Source organism: Piliocolobus tephrosceles, chromosome 13, assembly GCF_002776525.5.
Source record: "Piliocolobus tephrosceles isolate RC106 chromosome 13, ASM277652v3, whole genome shotgun sequence".
NCBI lineage: Eukaryota > Metazoa > Chordata > Mammalia > Primates > Cercopithecidae > Piliocolobus > Piliocolobus tephrosceles.
In genome coordinates this window covers 12,470,023-12,492,102 of record NC_045446.1, presented here as the reverse complement: position 1 = coordinate 12,492,102, position 22,080 = coordinate 12,470,023, and the positions used below count along the sequence as shown (strand labels likewise).

The 22,080-nt window shown below is 52.2% G+C and overlaps 1 protein-coding gene across 1 annotated transcript in view; it reads right to left on the bottom strand.

Annotated features, from left to right (window-relative positions):
- The window catches only part of VWCE (von Willebrand factor C and EGF domains), a 42,194-nt gene extending 24,562 nt beyond the window's left edge, over positions 1–17,632 (bottom strand). The window contains exons 1-10 of the mRNA XM_023189512.1: positions 17,523–17,632; positions 14,466–14,560; positions 14,248–14,337; positions 13,783–13,911; positions 9,951–10,067; positions 5,752–5,868; positions 4,750–4,878; positions 3,736–4,178; positions 3,560–3,653; positions 1,345–1,427 (exon numbers count right to left, since the gene is read on the bottom strand). Coding sequence (XP_023045280.1) covers positions 1,345–1,427; positions 3,560–3,653; positions 3,736–4,178; positions 4,750–4,878; positions 5,752–5,868; positions 9,951–10,067; positions 13,783–13,911; positions 14,248–14,337; positions 14,466–14,560; positions 17,523–17,632 — 1,407 coding nt within the window. The remainder of the gene's footprint in view (positions 1–1,344; positions 1,428–3,559; positions 3,654–3,735; positions 4,179–4,749; positions 4,879–5,751; positions 5,869–9,950; positions 10,068–13,782; positions 13,912–14,247; positions 14,338–14,465; positions 14,561–17,522) is intronic.
- Positions 17,633–22,080: the final 4,448 nt, after the last annotated feature.

The following is a 22,080-nucleotide window of genomic DNA, read 5'->3' as shown; positions in this document are numbered from 1 at the left end:
GGTGGGAGGGGGAGAGAGAGAGGAGAGGGGAAGGGGAGGAGATTAAGAGAAAAGAGAGGTGACAGGAGGGAAGGGGAGGAGAGGGGGAGGAAGGAGGGGGGGGGGGGGGGGAGGGGGGGGGGGAGGGAAGGGGGAAAGAGAGAAGAGAGAGAAAGAAGAAAGAAACATGAAAGAGAAAGAAAGAAAGGAAAGGAAAGAAAGGAGGGAGGGAGGGAACTTGGCTGCTGTGCTTTCATGTAGCACATAGGAAGAGTTCGATAAAGGGTGCTGGTGGTTGTCTGCATGCTCGATTTCACACTGCAGCTTCCACCTTTGATGCCAGAACAAGAGACATTTAAAGATGGTCATGACCAGGTGCAGTGGCTCATCCCTGTAATCCCAGCATTTGGGGAGGCCAAGGTGGGAGGATCGCTTGAGCCCAGGAATTTGAGACCAGCCTGGGCAACACGGCGAGACCTTGTCTCTACAAAAAACAAAAAAATTAGCCGGGTGTAATGGCATGCGCCTGTGCTCTCAACTACCTGGGAGACTGAGATGGGAGGATCTCTTGAGCCCAGGAATTCGAGGCTACAACGTGCTATGACTGTACCGCTATAATCCAGCCTGGGCAATACAGCAAGACCCTGTCTCTAAAATAAAAAATAAAGATGGTCAGAAGGTGGCAGTGAGGGCTGGTGGACAGAGCCCTGACTTTGGGCTCAGAGAGACCTCAAATCCCAACTCTGCCATCTCCCAGCCTCTGTCTTTTCATCTGCAGAATAGGGGCAGTAAAGCTGAGCCGGAAGAGCTGCTGAGAGCTTCAGTGAGGAAAGAGATGAGAAGCACCAACCCCGGGCCTGGCACTCAGTAGATGCTCCTAATCAAATACATGGGACAGCATCTGGCAGGGCAGGCACACAGTAGGTGCTTAATAACTATTCTTGCAGGAGTGAATTTGCCCAAAGCCAAATACTTTTAACAAGCTGAGTTTGGTAATGAGCCTTCTTTCTCCCAGATGTGGAGACCTTCATTGTGCTGGCAAATATTTTGCCTGGAGAGAAAAACAGCCTCCCTGGTGGGAAGTTTCCGAGGGAGTTTCGTCCCCTCCCCTTCCTAAACAGACGACCCTGTGTGCCTGCTGGCTGTCTGCTGTGGAGCAGAAGCCTCCCTGACTCCACCAACCTTCCTGCTTTATACTTCCCTCCCCCTTTTAAATTCTACAGCTTCTAACCAAATTCCACAACCTGAGAATGTTCCCTTCCACTCAACAAGCTCACCTTTAACATCCGGTCTTTTCCCCTTCCTCTAAAACCCCCAAAGGTTAAGAAAACACCCATGAGGCTCTGAGGATCTTGTGATGCTTACCAGACAGACACAGACGGTGCAGTTCTCGTTGGGAGGTGAAAACACATCCCCTTCAGCTCGGACGACACCACTGTGAAAACAGTCTTTGAAGGACAAATAGGAGGTAAAAGCATCAGACCTCTTCAAAGAGGAGGAAGCTTGAGGTCTCGCTGCTTCTCCATGCTTAATGTACCTGGAACATTCTCTCACTGCCCTAGGTGTCCCAGGAGTGGCAGATTCAGGGTACTCTGACTGTGTGGTCCTGCAAGGATCAGTTGTGGTGGCCCCAGGAGAGTCCATCCATGTCTCACAAACTCACAACTGTCTGGAGGGCACAACATTTTCTTCCCAGAGGGCAGGAAAGGCAGCCTGGGTTCAAAACCTGAGGCCAGGCGCAGTGGCTCACACCTGTAATCCCAGCACTTTGGGAGGCCAAGGCTGGCAGATCACAAGGTCAGGAGTTTGAGACCAGCCTGTCCAACATGGTGAAATCCAGTCTCTACTGAAAATACAAAAATTAGCCGGGCACGGTGGCGTATGCCTGTAATCCCACTACTGGGGAGGCTGAAGCAGGAGAATCGCTTGAACCCAGGAGGCAGACATTGCAGTGAGCCGAGATCGCGCCACTGCACTCCAGCCTGGGCAACAGAGCGAGACTCTGTCTTAAAAAAAAGAAAAAGAAAAAGAAAACCCTGGCCCTCCAGCTCCATTAACCAGCATGTCCCTGGACATGTCACTTCACCTCTCTGGTACCCAGCTGTCTTCACTGCAAAATGAAAACACCACCATGTACCCTGCAGGGAACTTGGAGGTATCCAAAACCTGGGCAATAAAGTACTCAATACTTCGCACTCAGGGCTCAGCATGTAGCGGGGACATAACCCACAACAGTCATTAAGAAAATCAAGCCAGGCACGGCGGCTCACGCCTGTAATCCCAACACTTTGGGAGGCCAAGGCGGACGGATCACTTGAGGTCAAGTTCAAGACCAGCCTGGCCAACATGGTGAAACCCTGTCGCTAGCAAAAAAAAAAGTACAAAAATTAGCCAGGCTTGGTGGTGGTGGGTGGCTATAATCCAGCTACTCAGGAGGACTGCTTAAACCCGGGAGGCAGAGGCTGCAGTGAGCCAAGATCACGCCACTGCACTCCAGCCTGGGCGACAGAGCAAGACTCCATCTCAAAAAAAAAAAACAAAAACAAAAACAGTGCATTTCCATTTTAACCCTTAGGAAGACTTTTTAACTACTGCTCAATCCCCAGCAACCTCAGTGTCATATCACCAAGACCATCAGACAAAGAATCCCCTCCCAGACCAACTGAATGAGAATCTGATTTTCTTTTTTCTTTTTTTTGAGCCAAGGTCTCGCTCTGTAGCCCAGGCTGGAGTGCAGTGGCACAATCATGGCTCACTGCAGCCTCGACCTACTGGGTTTAAGCAGTCCTCCTGAGTAGGAGTAGGAGTAGGTCCTCCCACCTCAGTCTCCCAGGCAGGTAGGACTACAGGTACACGCCACCACACCTGGCTAATTTTTTGTATTTTTTGTAGACACAGGGCTAGTCTCAAACTCCTGGGCTCAAGTGATCTGCCCACCTCCACCTCCCAAAGTGCTGGGATTACAGGCTTCAGCCAGCATGCCCAGCCAAGAATCTGCATTTTAGTAAGAGTCCCCTTGATCCAAGTGCAGAGCAAGTTTTGAGAAGCTCTGTGAAGGATCTGTGAAGAATTTGGGTCCCTATCCTTCCAGCAATGAGAAGCAAATGAAAAACCATCAGCAGATGGCGGGGGAGTCAAAAAGGGGACAGAATTTAGAAACAATGACTCCTCCCCGTGTAGGAGGGGAACTGGGGCAGGAGAAGGGGACTGCACAGTGGATTTAAAGAGGCTCAATGAATGACTGAATAAATTAATGAGCGAATGAAGCTGAAAACAATGCCCAGAAGATGAAAAGTCCCCCTTGAGGGATATTACAGTATAAACGGGTGGTTCTCAAAGTGTGGTCGCTAGACCAGGCATGTCAGTATCCCCTGGGAACCTGTTCAAATGCACATGTTCTGGCCCTATCCCAGACCTACTGAATCAGAAGCTCTGGGGGCAGCGCCAAGGGAAGTGTGGCTTGGTAAGCCCTCCAGGAGATTCTAATGTACACTAATGTTAAAGAACAGCCTTTTGGCGGCAGGAGGATGCAGAGAAAGGAAGAGGCAGGGCTATGTCCTTCCCTGGCACCAGCTCTCACCTGTGCACGATGGGCAGCATCCCCCATCTTTGGAGGGAATTGGGTGGGAACAAGCAGCTTCACACCTCACCTTTTCACAGGTCACCTTCCCATCCTAGAAGCACAAGCAGGAGTTACAGCCATCACAAGGCCCCAGACTCCAGACCAAAGAAGTTCCAGGGACCCCTAGTACCCACCTTGCACCAGCACTGGGAACACCCAGGCTCTGTCCAGCGACTCCCAGATTCAAGCATGGCTCCCAGGTGCCAGCAGGGAGAGGGCCCTGCTGCCAGCCAGGGGGCCTCAGGGCCCCTGGGTGAGGAAGGGGTCCCCATCACTTCCCCATGAAGGAGTGAGGGGGGTCTGAGGTTCCCCAGCAGGGAGGCAGTAGGCACTGGGGTGGCCATCAGGGTGGACAGCAGCCACACAGGGGCAGAAGGGGAGGATGTGGGTAGTGGTGGGGTAGGAGATGGCAAGCGGGTGGTCCTGACTCCGGCTGGGGGCCCTGGAGCCCCAGAAGGAGGGCTATGTCCTGGGGACAGGGCAGGCCGGCCGGCCTCAGGAAGCAACAGGAGCATCTTGGACGGGTGTTGGCGGGGTTGCAGGATGGCAGATGGGGCCAGCACAGCTTTTGGGAAAGCTGAAACAGAAGCACGGAGGTCTGTTGGGGTGGGCAGCAGAGACAGGAGGCAAGGTTTAGGGAGACCTGGGCTCAGCTCCACCACAAGTCCCTGTTTACCCCCGTGGTCTGCGCAACATTCTACTATGTATATGGGCACACTGTCGCCATGCGACAGGGCGAACCACGGAAACGGTTGTCGCTGCAGCCCATGTTATTCTACTCCTGTTGGGTTTTATCCTTTTATCATTTGGGAAAAAACAGAAGGGCTGGGGAAACAGTGAAAAGAAGAGGGAAGAATGGATAAAGAAGTGGGGAAAAAAAAGCGAGGAAGCAAGTGGAGTGTTGGAAGTAACAAACAAGATGAACTGAAAACAAGGGCAGACGGAAATAAGGGGGTCTGGCGCCAGGTGGGCGGGGCCGGGGCAGGGCAGGGCCAGGAGCTGAGAGGGCGTGGCTGGGTGCCCGGAGGGCGTGAATGGGGAGGGGACAGGCTCTCAGGGGGCGTGGCCAGGGCAGGCACTGAGAGGGCGTAGCCAGTCGGCGACTGTGGGAGGGGAGGGCAGGGCAGGGGAGGGGAGGGGAGCCTCACCTTCACAGGACACACGGTCAGCTCGGAGCCTGAAGCCAGGTCGGCATGTGCATAGGAAGCTGCCCACGGTGTTGTGGCAGGAATGGTGACAGACTCGCCTCTCCAATGGCCTCCGACACTCATTTACATCTGCGGGAGAGCCTCGCTGCGGACAGCTGCTTTGTTTGGGGGTACCGAGCCCTTCTTCCGCCCATCCCTTAGCTCAAAAGACTTGGGGAGTTTCCCTGCCACGTTCTTACAGGGTCCATCCCTGCCCAAGGTGCGGGATGTGACTCAGGCAGTTGGGAGCGGGGCTGAAATCTAGTGCTAGTCTTGTTGATAGGTTCACATATCCAGCAGGCATTTCATGCGAGTATCACAGACTCAGCCCCAGCACTATGCAGCGGTAATTAATTGCTGCCTGGTGGGGATAAATCCCGCTGAGAAGCTCATCTCCAAACCTTCCACCCTCCCATTTTTCTTTCCGAAAAAAGTCTCAAAACTCACTGAGCTGCTCAAGGTAGGCTTCGGGACAAATACCTAACTCCGCTAAAACAAGGTCTTTTTTCAGGCCCATGGGACCCCACCTTCAGCCCATGAGCCAAGCTCAAACCAAACATGCCAATCCCTTTCTGGAAATTTCTGCTAATGGGCTGAGAAAACAGGGTCTCCTTCTAAACCAGAGGAACCAAGACATAACGTGCTTTATTTACCAAGGGGAGCAAAGGCAGCCAAGAAAATGGGTGAGCAGAGAGGAATCCTTGGGGTGTATCTGGGAGAGGAGCGGAAGAGAAACATAACAGGATGAAAGTGGCAAATGGCCAGGAAAAGTCCAAGACAGGGTCTTCATGCAGAGCCACGCCAACCCCAGGGACAGGCAGGCTCTGAGCAAAGGCTCAAGCCCCTTCAGGCTCCAGAGGACCAGAAGGTCTGATTGTTAACCTTCCCGGGTCCCTGGGCTCCCTCTCCATCTTCCTGATTGGCAGCCTAAGTGTGCAGACCACAGCATCCTCCCTGCCTTACCTACACAGGAGTGCCGGTTGCCATGAAGGTGGAAGCCAGTTCGACAGGAACACTTGTAGCTGCCAATGCTGTTTTTACATCTCTGCTGGCAGGGAGTCCCCAGGCATTCGTCAGTGTCTGGCAGGAAAAGGGACAAGACTGGGGTTCATTTCCCCAACAGAACTTTGGAAACATGTGGTCCCCTCTTCCTCTCTCATCTCCATCTCCTATCCCACACAGGGCTGTGGGGAATCACCTTAGCTGCCACTCTTCTGCACTGCCCACATCCAGTCCTAAATACTCTCTGGACCAGCCCACGTCTCTCATCCTCACTGCTACCCCTTAGCCTGGCCACATTCATCTTTAGTCTGGAGAATAGCCACAGCCTCCAGTGTGTCTCTCTGTCTCTACCTAGGTTCCTTCAAGTCATCCTCTGCACAGCCTCCAGGATATTCTGACCAAAGGGCACTTCTAATCAGGGCCCTCCTTGCTCAAAACCCCTCCGCTGCTCCCACGGGTCACAGACCTCATCTTAGGGTAAGACACCAATGCCGCCCCACAGCTCACGACACCTTTGAACATAGTCCTGGTTGCCTTGCCCACCTCCTTCCTTGCCCCTGACCTTCACTCTGGCTTAAATTCTTTTATTGTTTGTTTGTTGTTGTTGTTGTTGTTGTTGTTTGAGACAGAGTGTCGCTCTTTTTGCCCAGGCTGGAGTACAATGGCACAATCTCAGCTCACTGCAGTCTCCATCTCCTGGGTTCAAGCAGTTCTCCTGCCTCAGCCTCGCAAGTAGTTGGGATTACAGGCACGCGCCACCACGCCTGGGTAATTTTGTATTTTTAGTAGAGATGGGGCTTCACCATGTTGGTCAGGCTGGCCTCAAACTCCTGACCTCAGGTGATCCACCTGCCTTGGCCTCCCAAAGTGCTGGGATTACAGGCATGAGCCACTGCACCTGGCCACTGGCTTAAATTCTTGCCATCTTCCAAATGCACCACGCTCTTTTGGTGCTCCCCTTTTGCCCATGTTCTCTGTCTGCCTGGAATGCCTTTCTCTCTTGTCTGGCTGGAAAACTCCTAGTCATACTTCAAAACTCAGCTTCAGTGGAACCTCCTCTGTAAAAGTTCCCTAGTGCTATTTGAAATTGTGAAAAACTGGAAATAATCTCCACATTCATCAATAAGAGAAGAGTTCGTAAACTATGAAATATTTGCACTGCAGAGTCAGCAGTTAAAAGGAACAAGGCAAGTCTGTTTACCCTGATGTGGAAAGATCTTCAAGACCAACATTGGGCGGGGATGGGGGGAACAAGCAAAGGAATGACTAGGTTCAAATCCCAACTCTGGCTGGGCACAGTGGCTGGCTCATGCCTGGAATCCCAGCCCTTTGGGGGCCAAAGGGGGAAGGACAGCTTAAGGCCAGGAATTGGAGACTAGCCTGGGCAACACAGCAAGACCCCATCTCTACAAAAAAAAAAAAAAAAGAAAGAAAGAAAAAAAACCTTAGCACTAATGTGATCTTAAGCAAGTAACAATTTCCTTAAGCCTCAGCGTTCCTATCAATAAAATGGAGATAAATAATACCAACTTCACTGGGTAATTTTGAGGGCGAAAGGAGAAAATGCATGTAAAGTGCTTAGTCCAGGACCCAGGACCTGAGAGTTTAGCAACATCATATCTCTGTAAGTGCCGGTGTATGTACGTACACATCATGGGAAAGGGCAGTCAGGGCACACAGCAGACCAATACCTGTGTGCTATGGACCAAATTCTGCCCCCTCAAAAATCGTGTTGAAGCCCTAACCGCCAATGTAATGGCATTTGGAAGATACAAAGATAAGTAGATAAGAAGATAATTAGGGTTACATGAGGTCATGAGGGTGTGCCCTCTTGATGGGATTAGTGTCCTTATAAGAAGAGACATGAGAGGCCTAGCTGGGTGGCTCACACCTGTAATTCCAGCACTTTGGGAGGTTGAGGCAGGCAGATCATTTGAGGTCAGGAGTTGGAGACCAGCCTGGCCAACATGGTGAAACCCCATCTCTACTAAAAATACAAAAATTAGCCAGGCATGGTGGCACACACCTGTAACCCTAGCTATTTGGAAGGATTGGAGAATCGCTTGAACCCAGGAGGTGGAGGTTGCAGTGAACCAAGATTGTATCACGGCGCTCCTGGGCGACAGAGGGAATGTCCTCTGTCCTCCTCCATGTCAAAAACAAAAGAAGAAAAAGAAGAAGAGATACCGGAGAGCTCTCTCTCCAAGTGAGGACACAGCAAGAAGACTACCTTCTGAAAGCCAGTAAGAGCCCTCACCAGAAACTGAATTAGCTGGTGCCTTAATCTTGGACTTTGCAACCTCTAGAACTATGAGAATCAATGTCTGTGGTATAGGCCCCCAGCCTGTGGAATTCTGTTTTTTTTTTTTTTTTTTTTTTTTTTTTTTTTTGAGACAGAGGCTCACTCTGTCACCCAGGCTGGAGTGCAGTGGCGGGATCTCAGCTCACTGCAAGCTCCGCCTCCCAGGTTCATGCCATTCTCCTGCCTCAGCCTCCTGAGTAGCTGGGACTACAGGCGCCCGCCACCACGCCCGGCTAATTTTTTTTGTATTTTAGTAGAGACGGGGTTTCACCGTGTTAGCCAGATGGTCTTGATCTCCTGACCTCGTGATCCGCCTGTCTCGGCCTCCCAAAGTGCTGGGATTATAGGCGTGAGCCACCGCGCCCGGCCCAGCCTATGGAATTTTATGATGGCTGCCGGAGCAGACTAAGACATGCAGGCTATTCTCCAGGGAGAGCAGAGGGAAGCAGTGGGAAAGAGGGCCTGGGCTAGCACAATGGCTTTTATATTTTTTTCTTATAATTTATGAAAATGTCAAACACAAAGAAAATAATAGGCTGGGCGCGGTGGCTCAAGCCTGTAATCCCAGCATTTTGGGAGGCCAAGACGGGTGGATCACGAGGTCAGGAGATCGAGACCATCCTGGCTAACACGGTGAAACCCCGTCTCTACTAAAAAAATGCAAAAAACTAGCCGGGCGCGGTGGCGGGCGTCTGTAGTCCCAGCTACTCGGGAGGCTGAGGCAGGAGAATGGTGTAAACCCGGGAGGCGGAGCTTGCAGTGAGCTGAGATCCGGCCACTGCACTCCAGCCTGGGCGACAGAGCAAGACTCCATCTCAAAAAAAAAAAAAAAGAAAGAAAATAATAATGTAAGATTCAGGGGGAGCTCACGATTATCCGCCTTGTGAGATTCTTTTCTTCCATAACGCGTAAATAAAAGGCATTTTAAAAGAATGAGTAATAATTGTTAGATCTCTCATCCCGCAAACTGAAGAAGGATTCCTTCTCTTCCCTGGGTTTCCCCAACACTTATCCCTCATCCTAACCTAGTTCTTCCGCTCCCCACCAGACTTGGGGGATCCCCCTCCCCGGGGTAGCTCCAGAGCCTGGGCCAGCACTGGGGCAGGTGAAATGAAGTCAGTGAATGACCCCATCCTGGTATGCCCCTCCCATGGCTCCTCTGGTCTCACAGCCTGAGTCTCTCCCGGCCCTCCCTCTTCTCAGTGGCCTCCTTCCCCAGGTTGGTCGGCCCACTCTGCCCTGGCTCTCCTCATGACCTCTCTTCCATCACCATCCCTTTATCCTGCAACAGCAGCAGCAGGTACTTTGTTTTCTGAGAAGAAGTCTCACTCTGTCATCCAGGCTGGAGTGCAGTGGTGCAATTTCGGCTCACTGCAACCCCCGCCAGATGGGTTCAAGCAATTTTCCTGCCTCAGCCTCCTGAGTAGCTGGGATTACAGGCGCTCGCCACCATACCTGGCTAATTTTTGTATTTGTAGTAGAGATGAAGTTTCACCGTGTGGCCAAAAGGCTGGTCTCAAACTCCTGACCTCAGGTGATCCTCCCGCCTCGGCCTCCCAAAGTGCAAGGATTACAGATGTGAGCCATCCCGCCAGGCCAGTAGCAGTCGGTTCCAACTGTTAGATGTGCTGGGATTCAAACTCTGACTCCACCTCTTACTAATGACTTGGCCTTGGGCAAGCCTCAGTCTCCACATCAGTCAAACAGGAACCATATCAGCATCTCCCTCAGAAGCCAGTGGTGAAGGTTCAATCCAGTGGCGCACAGAGCACACTGTACTGGGCATGGCAGGGCTGAGTGTTCAATGTGGCATCCCCATTACCCCTCCCAGAGCAGCCGTTCCTTCTCTGCAGCTCACCTTGGCAGCTGTGGCGGTCGGCAGACAGCTGCATGCCTGGCCCACACTCACACACAAACCCGCCTTCCGTGTTCACACAGTGGCCCTCGCAAGAGGAGCTTACACATTCGTCAATGTCTGGAAAGAGAGAAAGCACGTGTTTACACAGTGGTCCTCGCAAGGGAACTTACACGTTCGTCAGTGTCTGGGAAGAAAGCACCCTTGCAGGCTGGGCACTGTGGCTCATGCCTGTAATCCCAGCACTTTGGGAGGCTGAGGCAGGCGGATCACCAGATGTCAGGAGTTCAAGACCAGCCTGACCAATATGGAGAAACCCCATCTCTACTAAAAATACAAAATTAGCCAAGCATGGTGGTGCATGCTTGTAATCCCAGCTACTTGGGAGGCTGAGGCAGGAGAATCGCTTGAACCCAGGAGGTAGAGATTGCGGTGAGCCTAGATTGCACCATTGCACTCCAGCCTGGGCGACAAGAACGAAACTCCGTCTCAAGAAAAAAAAGAAAAAGAAAAGAAAGCACCTTTACATGGCCCTATCTGAACATGACTGTGACTCAGGAACAAATCAACCCCACAAAGACCCTGAGCCCACACCAAGCCTGCCCTCAGCAGCGTGGAATCCCCACCTGCACCCCAGGAAGAAAGAGCAGACACCAGGAAGGTCACTGGCTATGAGGAAACCCCAGGAAGGAAGAGGCCAAGGGACTGGGGCCTCCTTTAGCCCATGGAGATCAGATGAGGAGAGAAGATGGACCCAACTGTTTCCAATGGCCCTGCCTGCAGGGCAGCCCTAAACGGCCCTCAAAAGGGCAGAGGGCAGTGGACAGGGAGGCTGATTAAATAATCAACAGAGTAATTCTCTTAAAGGTTCACTGAGCGCCAACTGTGTGCTGCAGACCCAGAATGGGGCTGTTGAGGACGCAAATGTGAGTAAGACACAGCGCTGACTCCAGATGTTCACAGTGTGATAACACAGGCGCCAAGACACACACCCAAGGAAGAACAGTGCCTGCTGGGGTGATATATGCCTCACCAGGGACAGACTGGCCCCAGCAGGCATGCCGTGGAAGAGCGACTGGCTGAGAGGACCAGGAGTATCGGGGGGAGGGACCGCCCAGGTGAAGAAAGAGTCTGATGTGCTTCCAGGCAGCAGCTGGGCTCCTTTCAAACTGTCCTGAGGGCCAGACTGGTTGAAGCTTGGGTTCCTTTCGAGGCAGCAGGAGACAGAACTGAAGATGTGAATTAAGAGGAGACTAAGGCCAGGCGCAGTGGCTCACGCCTGTAATCCCAGCACTTTGGGCGGCCAAGGTGGGCGGATCACGAGGTCAGGAGATCGAGACTACCCTGGTCAACATGGTGAAACCCCGTCTCTACCAAAAATACAAAAATTAGCTGGGCGTGGTGGCACGTGCCTATAATCCCAGCTACTTGGGAGGCTGAGGCACAAGAATCGCTGAACCAGGGAGTCAGTTGTGGTGAGCTGAGATCACACCACTGCACTCCAGCCTAGCGACAGAGCGAGACTCTGTCTCAAAAAAAAAACATGAGACTACGTTGTGGTGACTAAATCCAAGTAGTACTTTAGGAAGGCGAGCCTAGTGAGATGTTCTGATCTGAGGGATGATAGGAGCTGGGAGACAGATCTCCCCAAATCATGCTGCATGCAATCCCTTCCCTGCCAAAGATCTGCAGCGGCTTCTGAGGACCTAAGGGCTCAGCTCAGTCTACTCAGTCTGCACTCACTGTGTAGTGAGTCTCCCCACTGTGGCCCCCAAGCCCATGGGACACCCCCACTCTCCTTATCCCCTAGTTAGCCTTCTACCCAGCATCTACCCACTGTTTCTAACAGCTGGACGGTCAAGACCATGCTCAACATTGCTAAGAAACCCACCCTGACTAACCCCATTCCACTGGGATGTCTCGTGGCTACAGTCAGTGCCACCCTGTCCTGCAAGTGCTCCGACATTGTTCTCTGGCTTCTCCTTGATTCCGTTTGCCTCAGAAATAAGAAGTACGTGCAGAAAGTGCCCCAAGGTGAAAGGTATTTGGGAGCAGATCAATTGCTTCCATTGTTTTTCCTATCTGGAGGAGATGCTGCAACAAGCAAGGAACTCCAAGACACCTTTAGTGAGACCCTCGGACCCAACAGCGTCCTTCTGGGAAATAATCAGAGAAGCCGACAAGAAGCCTCTTTATGGCAACATTATTTATAGTGGTGAAACATGGCAAACCTCTTAAATAAGGGACAACAGACAAATACTTATTTTAGTTACAGCAACCACATATGTAACTGCTAAAAACAATTTTTTTTTTTTTTTTGAGACAGAGTCTTGCTCTGTCAGCCAGGCCAGAGTGCAGTGGCACGATCTTGGCTCACTGCAACCTCCACCTTCTGGGTTCATGCAATTCTCCTGCCTCAGCCTCCTGAGTAGCTGGGATTACAGGCATGCACCACCACACCAGCTAGTTTTTGTGTTTTTAGTAGAGACAGGGTTTCACCATGTTGGCCAGGCTGGTCTTGAACTCCTGAACCCAAGTAATCCACCCGCCTCAGCCTCCAAAGTGCTGGGATTCCAGGCGTGAGCCACCGAGCCCAGCGGAAAAAAAAAATTATGTTGCAAGAAATTGTTAGTGATACCTACAACATAAAATAAGATAGGAAAAATAATAAAAACTACAGGTAAGATATAACCCCAATTTTCTAAAGCATACATCTATGCATGCTTAACATACATATACACACACAAACACAGACACACCCAGGGAAAAAGGCAGGAAAAAAAACCTTGATTTTAGTAACAAATATCTCTGGGTGGGGACTTCCAGAGAATGCTTATTTTCATCTTTCTCCTCTTACTTTCCAAATGTTCTACAATGAACTATCTGTTGATTTTCTATTCAGGGGGAGAAACATTATTTTTACCAAGTTAAAACTCCAAAAAGGCTTTTGTCGCTCTGGAAAGATTGGCAAGAAACTGGTCACAGTGGCTGTTTCTGGGGAAGGTAACAGATTTTGTCCGTAGAAACGTCTTAAAAATCATAAACAAATAATACATTCACAAAATAATTATTGAGTTTAGCTTCCCTCATCTTTCAAATGTTATTTTCCCAAGAAGCCTTCCCTGGCCAACCCTACCAACTCTGGGTTCCATGCCTCTCTGTGGACCCTGGCACCTTTCCCTTCCCAGTTAAGGTCCCCATGACAATTGGGCTGTTCTTGTCCTATTACTTGTCTTCCTTCCTCATATTCAGAAACTGCCTAACAGGGGCTGGGTGCGGTGGCTCACGCCTGTAATCCCACCACTTTGGGAGGCCGAGGTGGGCGGATAACAAGGTCAGGAGTTCGAGACCACCCTGGCCAACATGGCAAAACCCCATCTCTACTAAAAATACAAAAATTAGCTGGGTATGGTTGCACTCGCTTGTAATCCCAGCTACTCGGGAGGCTGAGACAGGAGAATTGTTTGAACCCAGGAGATGGAAGCTGCAGTGAGCTAAGACCATGCTACTTCACTCCAGCCTGGGCAAAAGAGCGAAACTCCGTCTCAAAAAAACAAAACAAAACAAAAAGAACTCCCTAACAGGGACCGACTGTGGCTCCCGTAACTGCAGTCCCTAGCTCAGTTCCTGCCCCTAAGAAGTGCTCAATAAATATTTGTAAAATAACAGAAGTGACACATTTCTCTCGTTTTTGTGTCTCTCTGCCCACTCTGATACATCAGAGCCTATCTTGGCTCAGCCTAGCTCTTGCAATACACTGGAGACCATCCTGGCAGGATGGGGAGGAGATACAATTCCCGCTGTCCCCCTCCCCCAGCACTCCCAGAGGTCTCACCTGTACACCTGATGCCAACAGCTGTCTCCGTCATCGAGAAGCCCACGGGGCACACTCGGGCCACCTCCTGACAGCCGCCGTGGTTGCAGGTAAGGTCACAGCCATACTCCCCACATGGTCCGTGGGTTTCTAGAGCAGGCATCGCATGGGTGAGCATGCATCCTGTGGCAGTCCCAGCCACCCCCACCTCACCAGGATCCTCCTGAATTCTGTTGGGAGGGTAGCTCTGAAGGCAAACAGGCCTGGGTTTAAATCCAGCTCTGCCATTTACCAGCTGTGTGACCCGAGGCAAGACAATAACTTCTGTGTCTCAGTTTCTTCATCTATAAAATGGGCACAAAATGTCTACCTAATAGAGTTGTCTGAAGCTGAGATGCCAGGACCCATCTCAAGTTCTCACTGCCCAGCACATAACCTCAATGCTCATTCATCTGTTCCCATCAGCCACTGCCCATCCCCAGTTACCTGGGCAGGTGGCCCCTTGCTCTCCATCCTGGCAGGAGCAGACGTTGGGAGCGATGCAGATGCCGCTCCCACAGCCGAAGGAGCAGAGGGCTGAGAGGAGAAGTGCAGGTGAGAGACAAGGGACTGGGGACCCCCGTCTGCCCCTTGGACCAGGGACTGAGGGCTGGCAACACACACTGCTGGAGGAGAAGGCTTGGGGCACAGGGACAAGCACTTACGCAGGGTGCAGTGTCCACCACCCATAGAGGGCGCCCAGCCAGGGCAGCAACCACTCCCGAACCCAGAGAGGCAGACGTGGGGCCCCAGCCTGCGTCTGCAAGAGAAGAGAGAGCACTTTCCTCATTCTATACTAAGGGAGACACTGGTCAACAGGAAAGTCTCCCAGCCAGTCTGTAAGTCAATCAACGAACAGTTCTCGAGAACTGTCCGGAGGGGCAATGGGAAGTTTCCAAAGAAAAATGACCCAGACAGTCTCTCCTGGAGGCAAGACAGACAAATGTGAGACAATAGATACTGGCCTCCTACAGATATCTGCCACATGAACACAGAGCAGAGTGGCCAGGAGAGGGGCCTCAGAGCTGAAGAAAGGCTGTGCAATGGATGAGGAGCCCCAGGGGTGGCTGCCTCAGGACCTTTGCACTTACAATTCCTGCTCTAAGAAAGGTTCTTACAGCCGGGTGCGGTGGCTCATGGCCCGTAATCCCAGCACTTTGGGAAGCCAAAGCAGGATGATCATTTTGAGCCCAGGAGTTTGAGACCAGTCTGGGCAACATGGCGAAACCTCGTCTCTACCAAAAACACAAAAACTAGCTGGGCATGGTGACGCACACCTGTAGGGTCAGCTACTTGGGAGGCTGAGGTGGAAGAATGGCTTGAGCCTGTGAGGCAGAGGTTGCAGCAAGCCAAGTTGGCGCCACTGCCCTCCAGTCTAGGTGACAGAGCCAGACCGTCTCAAAAAAAAAAAGAAAGAAAGATTCTTCCTCAGACACACACTGGGCTCCGTCTCTCCCTTCACCCAGATCTCTGCCCAAGGCACCTTCTCAGAGAGGCCTTCCTTGTCGACCCTTACTTTGCTTTATTCTCCACAACATTTACTTCCTGGGACATTAGATTCGTTTTTAATTTATTAATTCATTGTCTCCCCTACAACTCCCTGATGACAAGGGTTTCTTATCTGTTTACCCCAGCACCTAGAGCAGTGCCTGGCATATAGTGGGTATTCAATAAATGGCTGTTGAGGGAAAGGTTGAGAAGGGCAATGGCATAGGTGACATCTCTGGGGTGGGTGTGGGGTCATCAGTGAGCTGCCCAAAACTGGAGGCAGTGGGGGTCTGTTCAACCAGGAATGAGGTCCAGAAAGGGTGGGAAGCCAGATGCATCCAACTGGTGCTGGGTGCTGAGTGACGCGTGACCATACAGCCATAAACAAGCTACTGCCCCCACCTTCAAGGAACGTAGAGCAGACTAGGAGCCAGATGATAACAGCATAGAGTGACAAATGCCATAATGGAACGGGCTGTGGAGCCCTGAGGAGAGTCAGGGGGGTTTCCTGGAAGGGCAGCATCTAGGCTGAGGTCAGAGAGAAAACTTTGGGAGGCCAAGGCAGGTGGATAACTTGAGGTCAGAAGTTTGAGACCAGCCTGGTCAACCCAGCAAAACTCTATCTCCACCAAAAAAAAAAAAAAAAATATATAGTCTGGGTGTGGTGGCTCACGTTTGTAATCCCAGCACTTTGGGAGGCTGAGGCGGACAAATCACCTGAGGTCAGGAGTTCAAGACCAGCCTGACCAACATGGAGAAACCTCCTCTCTACTAAAAATACAAAATTGGCCGGGCATGGTGGCACATGCCTGTAATCCCAGCTACTTGGGAGGCTGAGGCAGGAGAATCACTTGAACCCGGGAGGCGGGGCTTGCAGTGAGCCGAGATCAAGCCATTGCATGCCAGCCTGGGTGAAAGAGTAAGATTCTGTCTCAAAAAAAACACGTAGGGCAGCCAGCAAAAGAAGAGGAAGGGAGAGGGTGTTCCAGCAGGGGAAACAGCACAACTGCAGGCCTCGAGGGGGACAGAGAGGACAACTGCAACCAGCTCCAGTCATGGACTGGACAGAGGGTGATGAAATCCAGCCTGGTTTGAGCTTCCAACCCCACTGCAACAGAAAAGGGACAAGAAACCCCTTCCCATCGGTGTTCCACCAGTGTTGAGAGCTGAGGGAAGATGATGCTGTGAGGCAGGCACTCTGTAAAGCACCCACTCTGCGCTGCGCACCGCACCAGGCACTGGGGACATGGGACAAGGCAAACTTATCGCGTTCTTGGGGAGAAGAATCTGTGCCAAAATGTGACAAGTATTCCTGAAAGGGAAGCTCAGGGCACCATGGCAGCATAGAAAAGTCTGAGGAAAGCTGTCCCTGGGACCTTTTTCCCTCTCTGGGGTCATCACAGAAGAAAGGGGGGCCCTCCTGCCACCCACCCCCTTGCTGCTGTGATTATGGCAGCAGCCTGACAAGGAGGGGACCAGGAGAATGAGCGGAGCCTTGGGACTCTCAGAAACTGACAGGCAGTGCCACCAAGGCAGCAGATAAAAGGGTGCCCAGGGAGGCTGATGGAGTCGAACTCTCAGGTGAGCCGGACCGAGCACCCGCCAGAGCGCCCCAAGGAGCCTCTTAGTGCTGGTGACAGAGGGACAGGTGGTGCGAGCCTGTGCAACGCCGCGGCCGGATCTGAGCAGGAACTGGCTGTGGCTGTGGAACACACGTGCGAGCTGCAAGCTTGGCCGGGCCGCCCCCGCTGCGCGCCCCCCGGAGGACGTGGCCGCAGGCCAGGCCGCCCGCTGACACCGTGTTCCCTAGCTCCGAGCATCACGCACACACGCTCACCGCCCCGCCGCAGCCCTGGGGAAAGCACGTGCGGAGGGCGGCATCCATAGCGAAAGACAGCGGAGGGGCATGCACCCCAACCTCCCGCCCCGCCGCGCGCGCACGCACGCACGAACAGAAAACGAAAGGTGACCCAGAGACCCCGGCGGTTCCAAGGTACACGACGTTCTGTCCAGTCAGGACAGCCCCAGCCAGGGGCGCACGATGAGCACCCGCCCAGAGGCACAAGTTGCTGTCTCTTTGTCCCGTCCCCGAGCTATGCCCGCGCTGATAGCACCCCAGAGGAAGCCCCGACCCGTGGCTGCCTGCGGCTCCTGGGCGCCCCTCCGCGCCTCTCGGCTGCACGCGGGTAGCGCTCTCCCGGGCGAGGGGGCGGGGAGGAGCTCGGGGCGCTTACCTTTCGGGCGCGAAGTGCCCGGGCAGCTTTCTCCCGGTGTAGCCTCGGGTTGGGGCCCCCGGCAGCAGAAGCGCGACACAGGCGGCCCGAAGAAGCAGTCCGGCCCACATGACCGGCGGCAGCGGGTCCCCCGGGCTGGGCTCAGCTCCTGCGCCGCGCACGGGGGAGGGGGATGCCGGCCCTTGCCCCTCCTCCTGGCGCCGCGGGGAGCGAACCAGCAATCCCCGAACTGGCAAGCGGAGCTGAGCAGGGGGGCTGGGGACGCCGAGAGGAGGGGCCGAGGGCCGCGAAGGGACGCGGCGGAGGGCTGTGGGGAGGGTCTCCGGCACCTCGAAGCGAAACACACAAAGGCAACGCCACCGGCCTGCTGATGCCTCTCCGAGAGGCGCCGAGCCCAGGGCGAGGGCAAAGATCAGGGACCCCTGGGGGCGGGGTTTCGCCCTCGGCCCACACCCCCTGCCCGGGTTTGGGAGTCGGCTTCCTGCGAAGCGCTGACTGAGGGCGTCAGACCGAGGCCCCAGGAGGAAACAGACTTCAGGAACAAGGCTAGCGCCCGAGGCTGCGCGCCCCGGGCATGGCCCCTGTCGGTGGGACCCGAGACGCCTTGTTTTCATGAGGTGGGAACCGTGGAAATTCGAACCCAGGACGCCAGGCCGCTGCGCCGCTGGGCAGTTCTAGGCCTGCCCCTAGCCTGCCAGCAGGTCTGCACCCTAACGCCAGAGTGCGTAGATCTGTAGGTCCAACCGCCCTCTGGCCGAAGTGCGCTGATCTGTAGGTCCAACCGCTCCCTGGCTGGGGGCCCTAGCCACTCTTGAAGCCCTGGCCTCCTCTGGGCACCCAGGGGGCAGATGGCTGGCCTCCCGACTGCTGGTGGCAAGGCGAGGAAGTAAGCAGCTGGCGCCGTTGGCAGTGGAGAGGCAGAAGCAGATCTGGAAGGCTCCTCTTTGCCCCTTCTGCAGCTGCCCCAGGCTGTGGTCAGAGACTGGGGGTCTGCGTAGGGATTTAGGTAAGGAAGGGGTGCAGCAAGGGGTGCGTGGAAATAAAAATCATCCCGCTGGGAGAAAGCTGAAAGGGTAACTGATTTTACCTTCTGCTCCATGCAGTAATCTTTCCCTTAGCCACTCTCAATTAGTCAAGATTTTGCTTAAATAAGAAACTCACTACCTGTTAAGAAGCAGCCCATCCAGTTTTGAACCACATTTGTTTTAAAGTGTCTTCACTTCCCAGCTGAAAAATCCCAGTTCCTTTGGCCTTCCTGCTACCTCTACCTTTACTGAAGTGCTTAACATTGGTGGCCGCAAATGGACATGGCGTACCAGCGGTGGCCTGGACTCACTCCTCCTTCCTGCAGACAACATACTTTTACTAATGCACCCTAATATTACTTTTGGCAACCCCATGATGTTAATTATGACACACTGAGTTTGCAGTAAAGAAAAACAGCAGGTGGCTGGGTGTGGTGGCTCACACCTGTAATCCCAACACTTCGGGAGGCCAAGGCGGGTGTATTATCTGAGGTCAGGAGTTCCAGACCAGCCTAGCCAATATGGTGACAGCCCATCTCTACTAAAAATACAGAAATTAGCGGGGCGCGGTGGCAGGTGCCTGTAATCCCAGCTACTCAGGAGGTTGAGGCAGGAGAACCGCTTGAACCTGGGAGGCGGAGGTTGCAGTGAGCCAAGATTGTACCATTGCACTCCAGCCTGGCAAACAGAGCAAGACTGTCTCAAAAAAAAGAGAAAAAACGCGGGCATTTTTTGTTGTGCTTTTACGTTATTTAAACACAAGCTGCCAAGCGGTCTTCCTACCTGAAGCTGTGTGGCTACATTTTTGCAGACATTCACCTTGAGGCCTTATCTCACCTTGTTTGTTTTGGCCCATTTTCTAATCTAGTCAACATATTTTCAACAAGTAGGAGCCAAAATATTCTGTAATATAAGATGAATGTGGCCGGGCGCGGTGGCTCAAGCCTGTAATCCCAGCACTTTGGGAGGCCGAGACGGGTGGATCACGAGGTCAGAAGATCGAGACCATCCTGGCTAACATGGTGAAACCCCGTCTCTACTAAAAAAAATACAAAAAACTAGCCAGGCGAGGTGGCGGGCGCCTGTAGTCCCAGCTACTCGGGAGGCTGAGGCAGGAGAATAGCGTAAAACCCGGGAGGCGGAGCTTGCAGTGAGCTGAGATCCGGTCACTGCACTCCAGCCTGGGGGACAGAGCGAGACTCCGTCTCAAAAAAAAAAAAAAAAAAGATGAATGTGACTTCCATCATATCCATTCTGAGTTCCAAGGACTCTCAGAATCCTAAGGCATCTTTCTCTCTTTCCCCAAACATCTGAAGGTTGCACTTTCCCCCTCCACTGCCCCTAAACCACCAATGTCAAATAGGTGCTCTTTCTTCCTGGCCCAAGGGGAGCTACCCAAATTTTCAACAAGCATATACAGAACAAGTGTCCACATGGCTGCCATATTTCATACCATCTTCTTTCTCACACTCCAGCACACCTCAGCTACCTCTGTTCTTAGCTACATTACGGAGCCCCACCCGCTCCACCTCACCCTGTAAAACTCACTCTCTGGCAGTTTGCTCCATATTGGCCAAAGAGCAGCTGCAATAGCTGAGATGCAACTTTGTGCCTGAAGAAAACCCACATCTACCCTAAGGAATTCAGGATACTTAGTATATAGTAAATTCCTGTTAGTGAATCTCCAAATAACGTCCAAACTGCCCTTGGCATTTCTTTCATTTCCCCATAAAGTTGTGGTGACCTTGTGGCATTCACCTTGCTCCTATCAACATTTGCCCCTTTAGTTTGGTTTTTGTTTTTCTTGTCTTTTTGTTTGACCCTGAGGTTTCTCAGTTTGGACAGAGTCTCTTACTATTGTTCAAGACTAGTTCAGGCATATCCCTTGATTGCAGTTCCTGTGTTCCTTCCCCACTTCTGTGGCTTGTGGTTTCTCAGTAACAAAAGGGACCCTCCACCGAGGGTGGAGGATCCAAGTTGTTGTTGGCTGCAGAATGACGGCCTCTGGCTTGTGATCCCTCCAAATGGTCATGTGATGAGTCAGTGTTTCTATTATTCTCCCAAAGGTCCCTTCGTGCAGAGGCCTGGAGTGATGCTAGCTCATCAGCGCCTACATGGAATGGAACTGTTCCAGCTGGCTAGAGCCATACTCCAAAGACAACCTTTCACCCTAGAGAGGTGATTAATGGTTTTTAAGAGGGGATGTGGGAGTATGGCAGCAGAACATCAGTTTCCAAAGTTGGAATTCAATCCCGAGTGAATATACCCGAGTGTATGAAACAAAAAAACAGCAAAACATAGCAAGGACTCCACAAGCCTCCAAATTCAAGACAAGTCATTGATAACCTTCTTCAATACCAGGTCTCAGCAGCTGCAGGTCAGACCATGAAAGTGCCCCAGAATGATCATCCCAACACATTCCGTCTTTCTGATCATGACACCTTATAGTCAGCGTTCCCATCTAGGATTAAATTTTTAAAATAATCACAATGTGGAGACTGTTGCTTGCCTGCCTCATTAAAGCTGGCCTCTGGTGGGTGCGTGGGGCGGGGGGGGCGGGGGGGGGTGAGGCCCTTTCAAATTCAAACCATGACTTTTAGAATTCAAATCACAGTGTTAGGTTTCCAGTTCAAACTGTGGTTTTTGAGATGCCTGATTATTTTTTGTTAAGACCTTATCCCCCACCCCCAGAACTCTCAGAAGACTAAGGGGAAAAAAGGGTAGTAAAACACAAGGAATTCCTTCAGGGAAGGAAACTTCCTCCAGAAGACTCTCAAACCAGGGATGCTTCTTTGCTCTTTTCCTTTTAAGCTAGAATCTCTCAAAACCACAATTTGAACTTGTAACCACAATTTTCCTGACACTGCATCAAAGGCTGGTCTTAAAGGAGCCACCAATATGCCTAGGATCTACCCTACTCCACCGTGGAGACAGAGCAGCCTTTCTTCCCACTGGATCACTAGGAGAAACGTGGGCCCAGACACTGGCCCACCGAGCTGAAGACAGGTTTGCCAGACAGAAGAGTGAACCCCATATGTGCCCTACTCCTGCTGTATTCTCAAACCAAAAGCACCAAATGGTCACTTGATTAGATCAGAGGAAACAAAATGAGGGTCCAAAGGGCATGTGGCAACAAGCAGCTGGGAGGCACATGAGAAGCTACTAGGTAGCCTGGGGGCTAGATGACTAGACACTGCACACACAGCTGGCTGTAAAACCAGGAAAGGCAGCCCAGGCCCAGCAGGTTACCGGCAGAGGCAAGTAAGAATCAAATGGTGTCAAGGACAACCAAAAAGACCAGTGAATTTCTAAACCCATCATCCTTGGGAGCCCATCAAACAATCACGTGATCAAGAAGAGGTATAGATGTCTTCACTTTCACTACTTGAAAAGAGTTGTTCTAACAGCAAGGGCAAGCGAATACAACAGCTGCCATAAAGAGTAGGATACTGCCTACCTTCGCAGTAAATTAGGAGTAGTATACCCGAGGTCCTGGATAGCTGGGGCAGGGTGAATAAAAGCAAAAACAAACG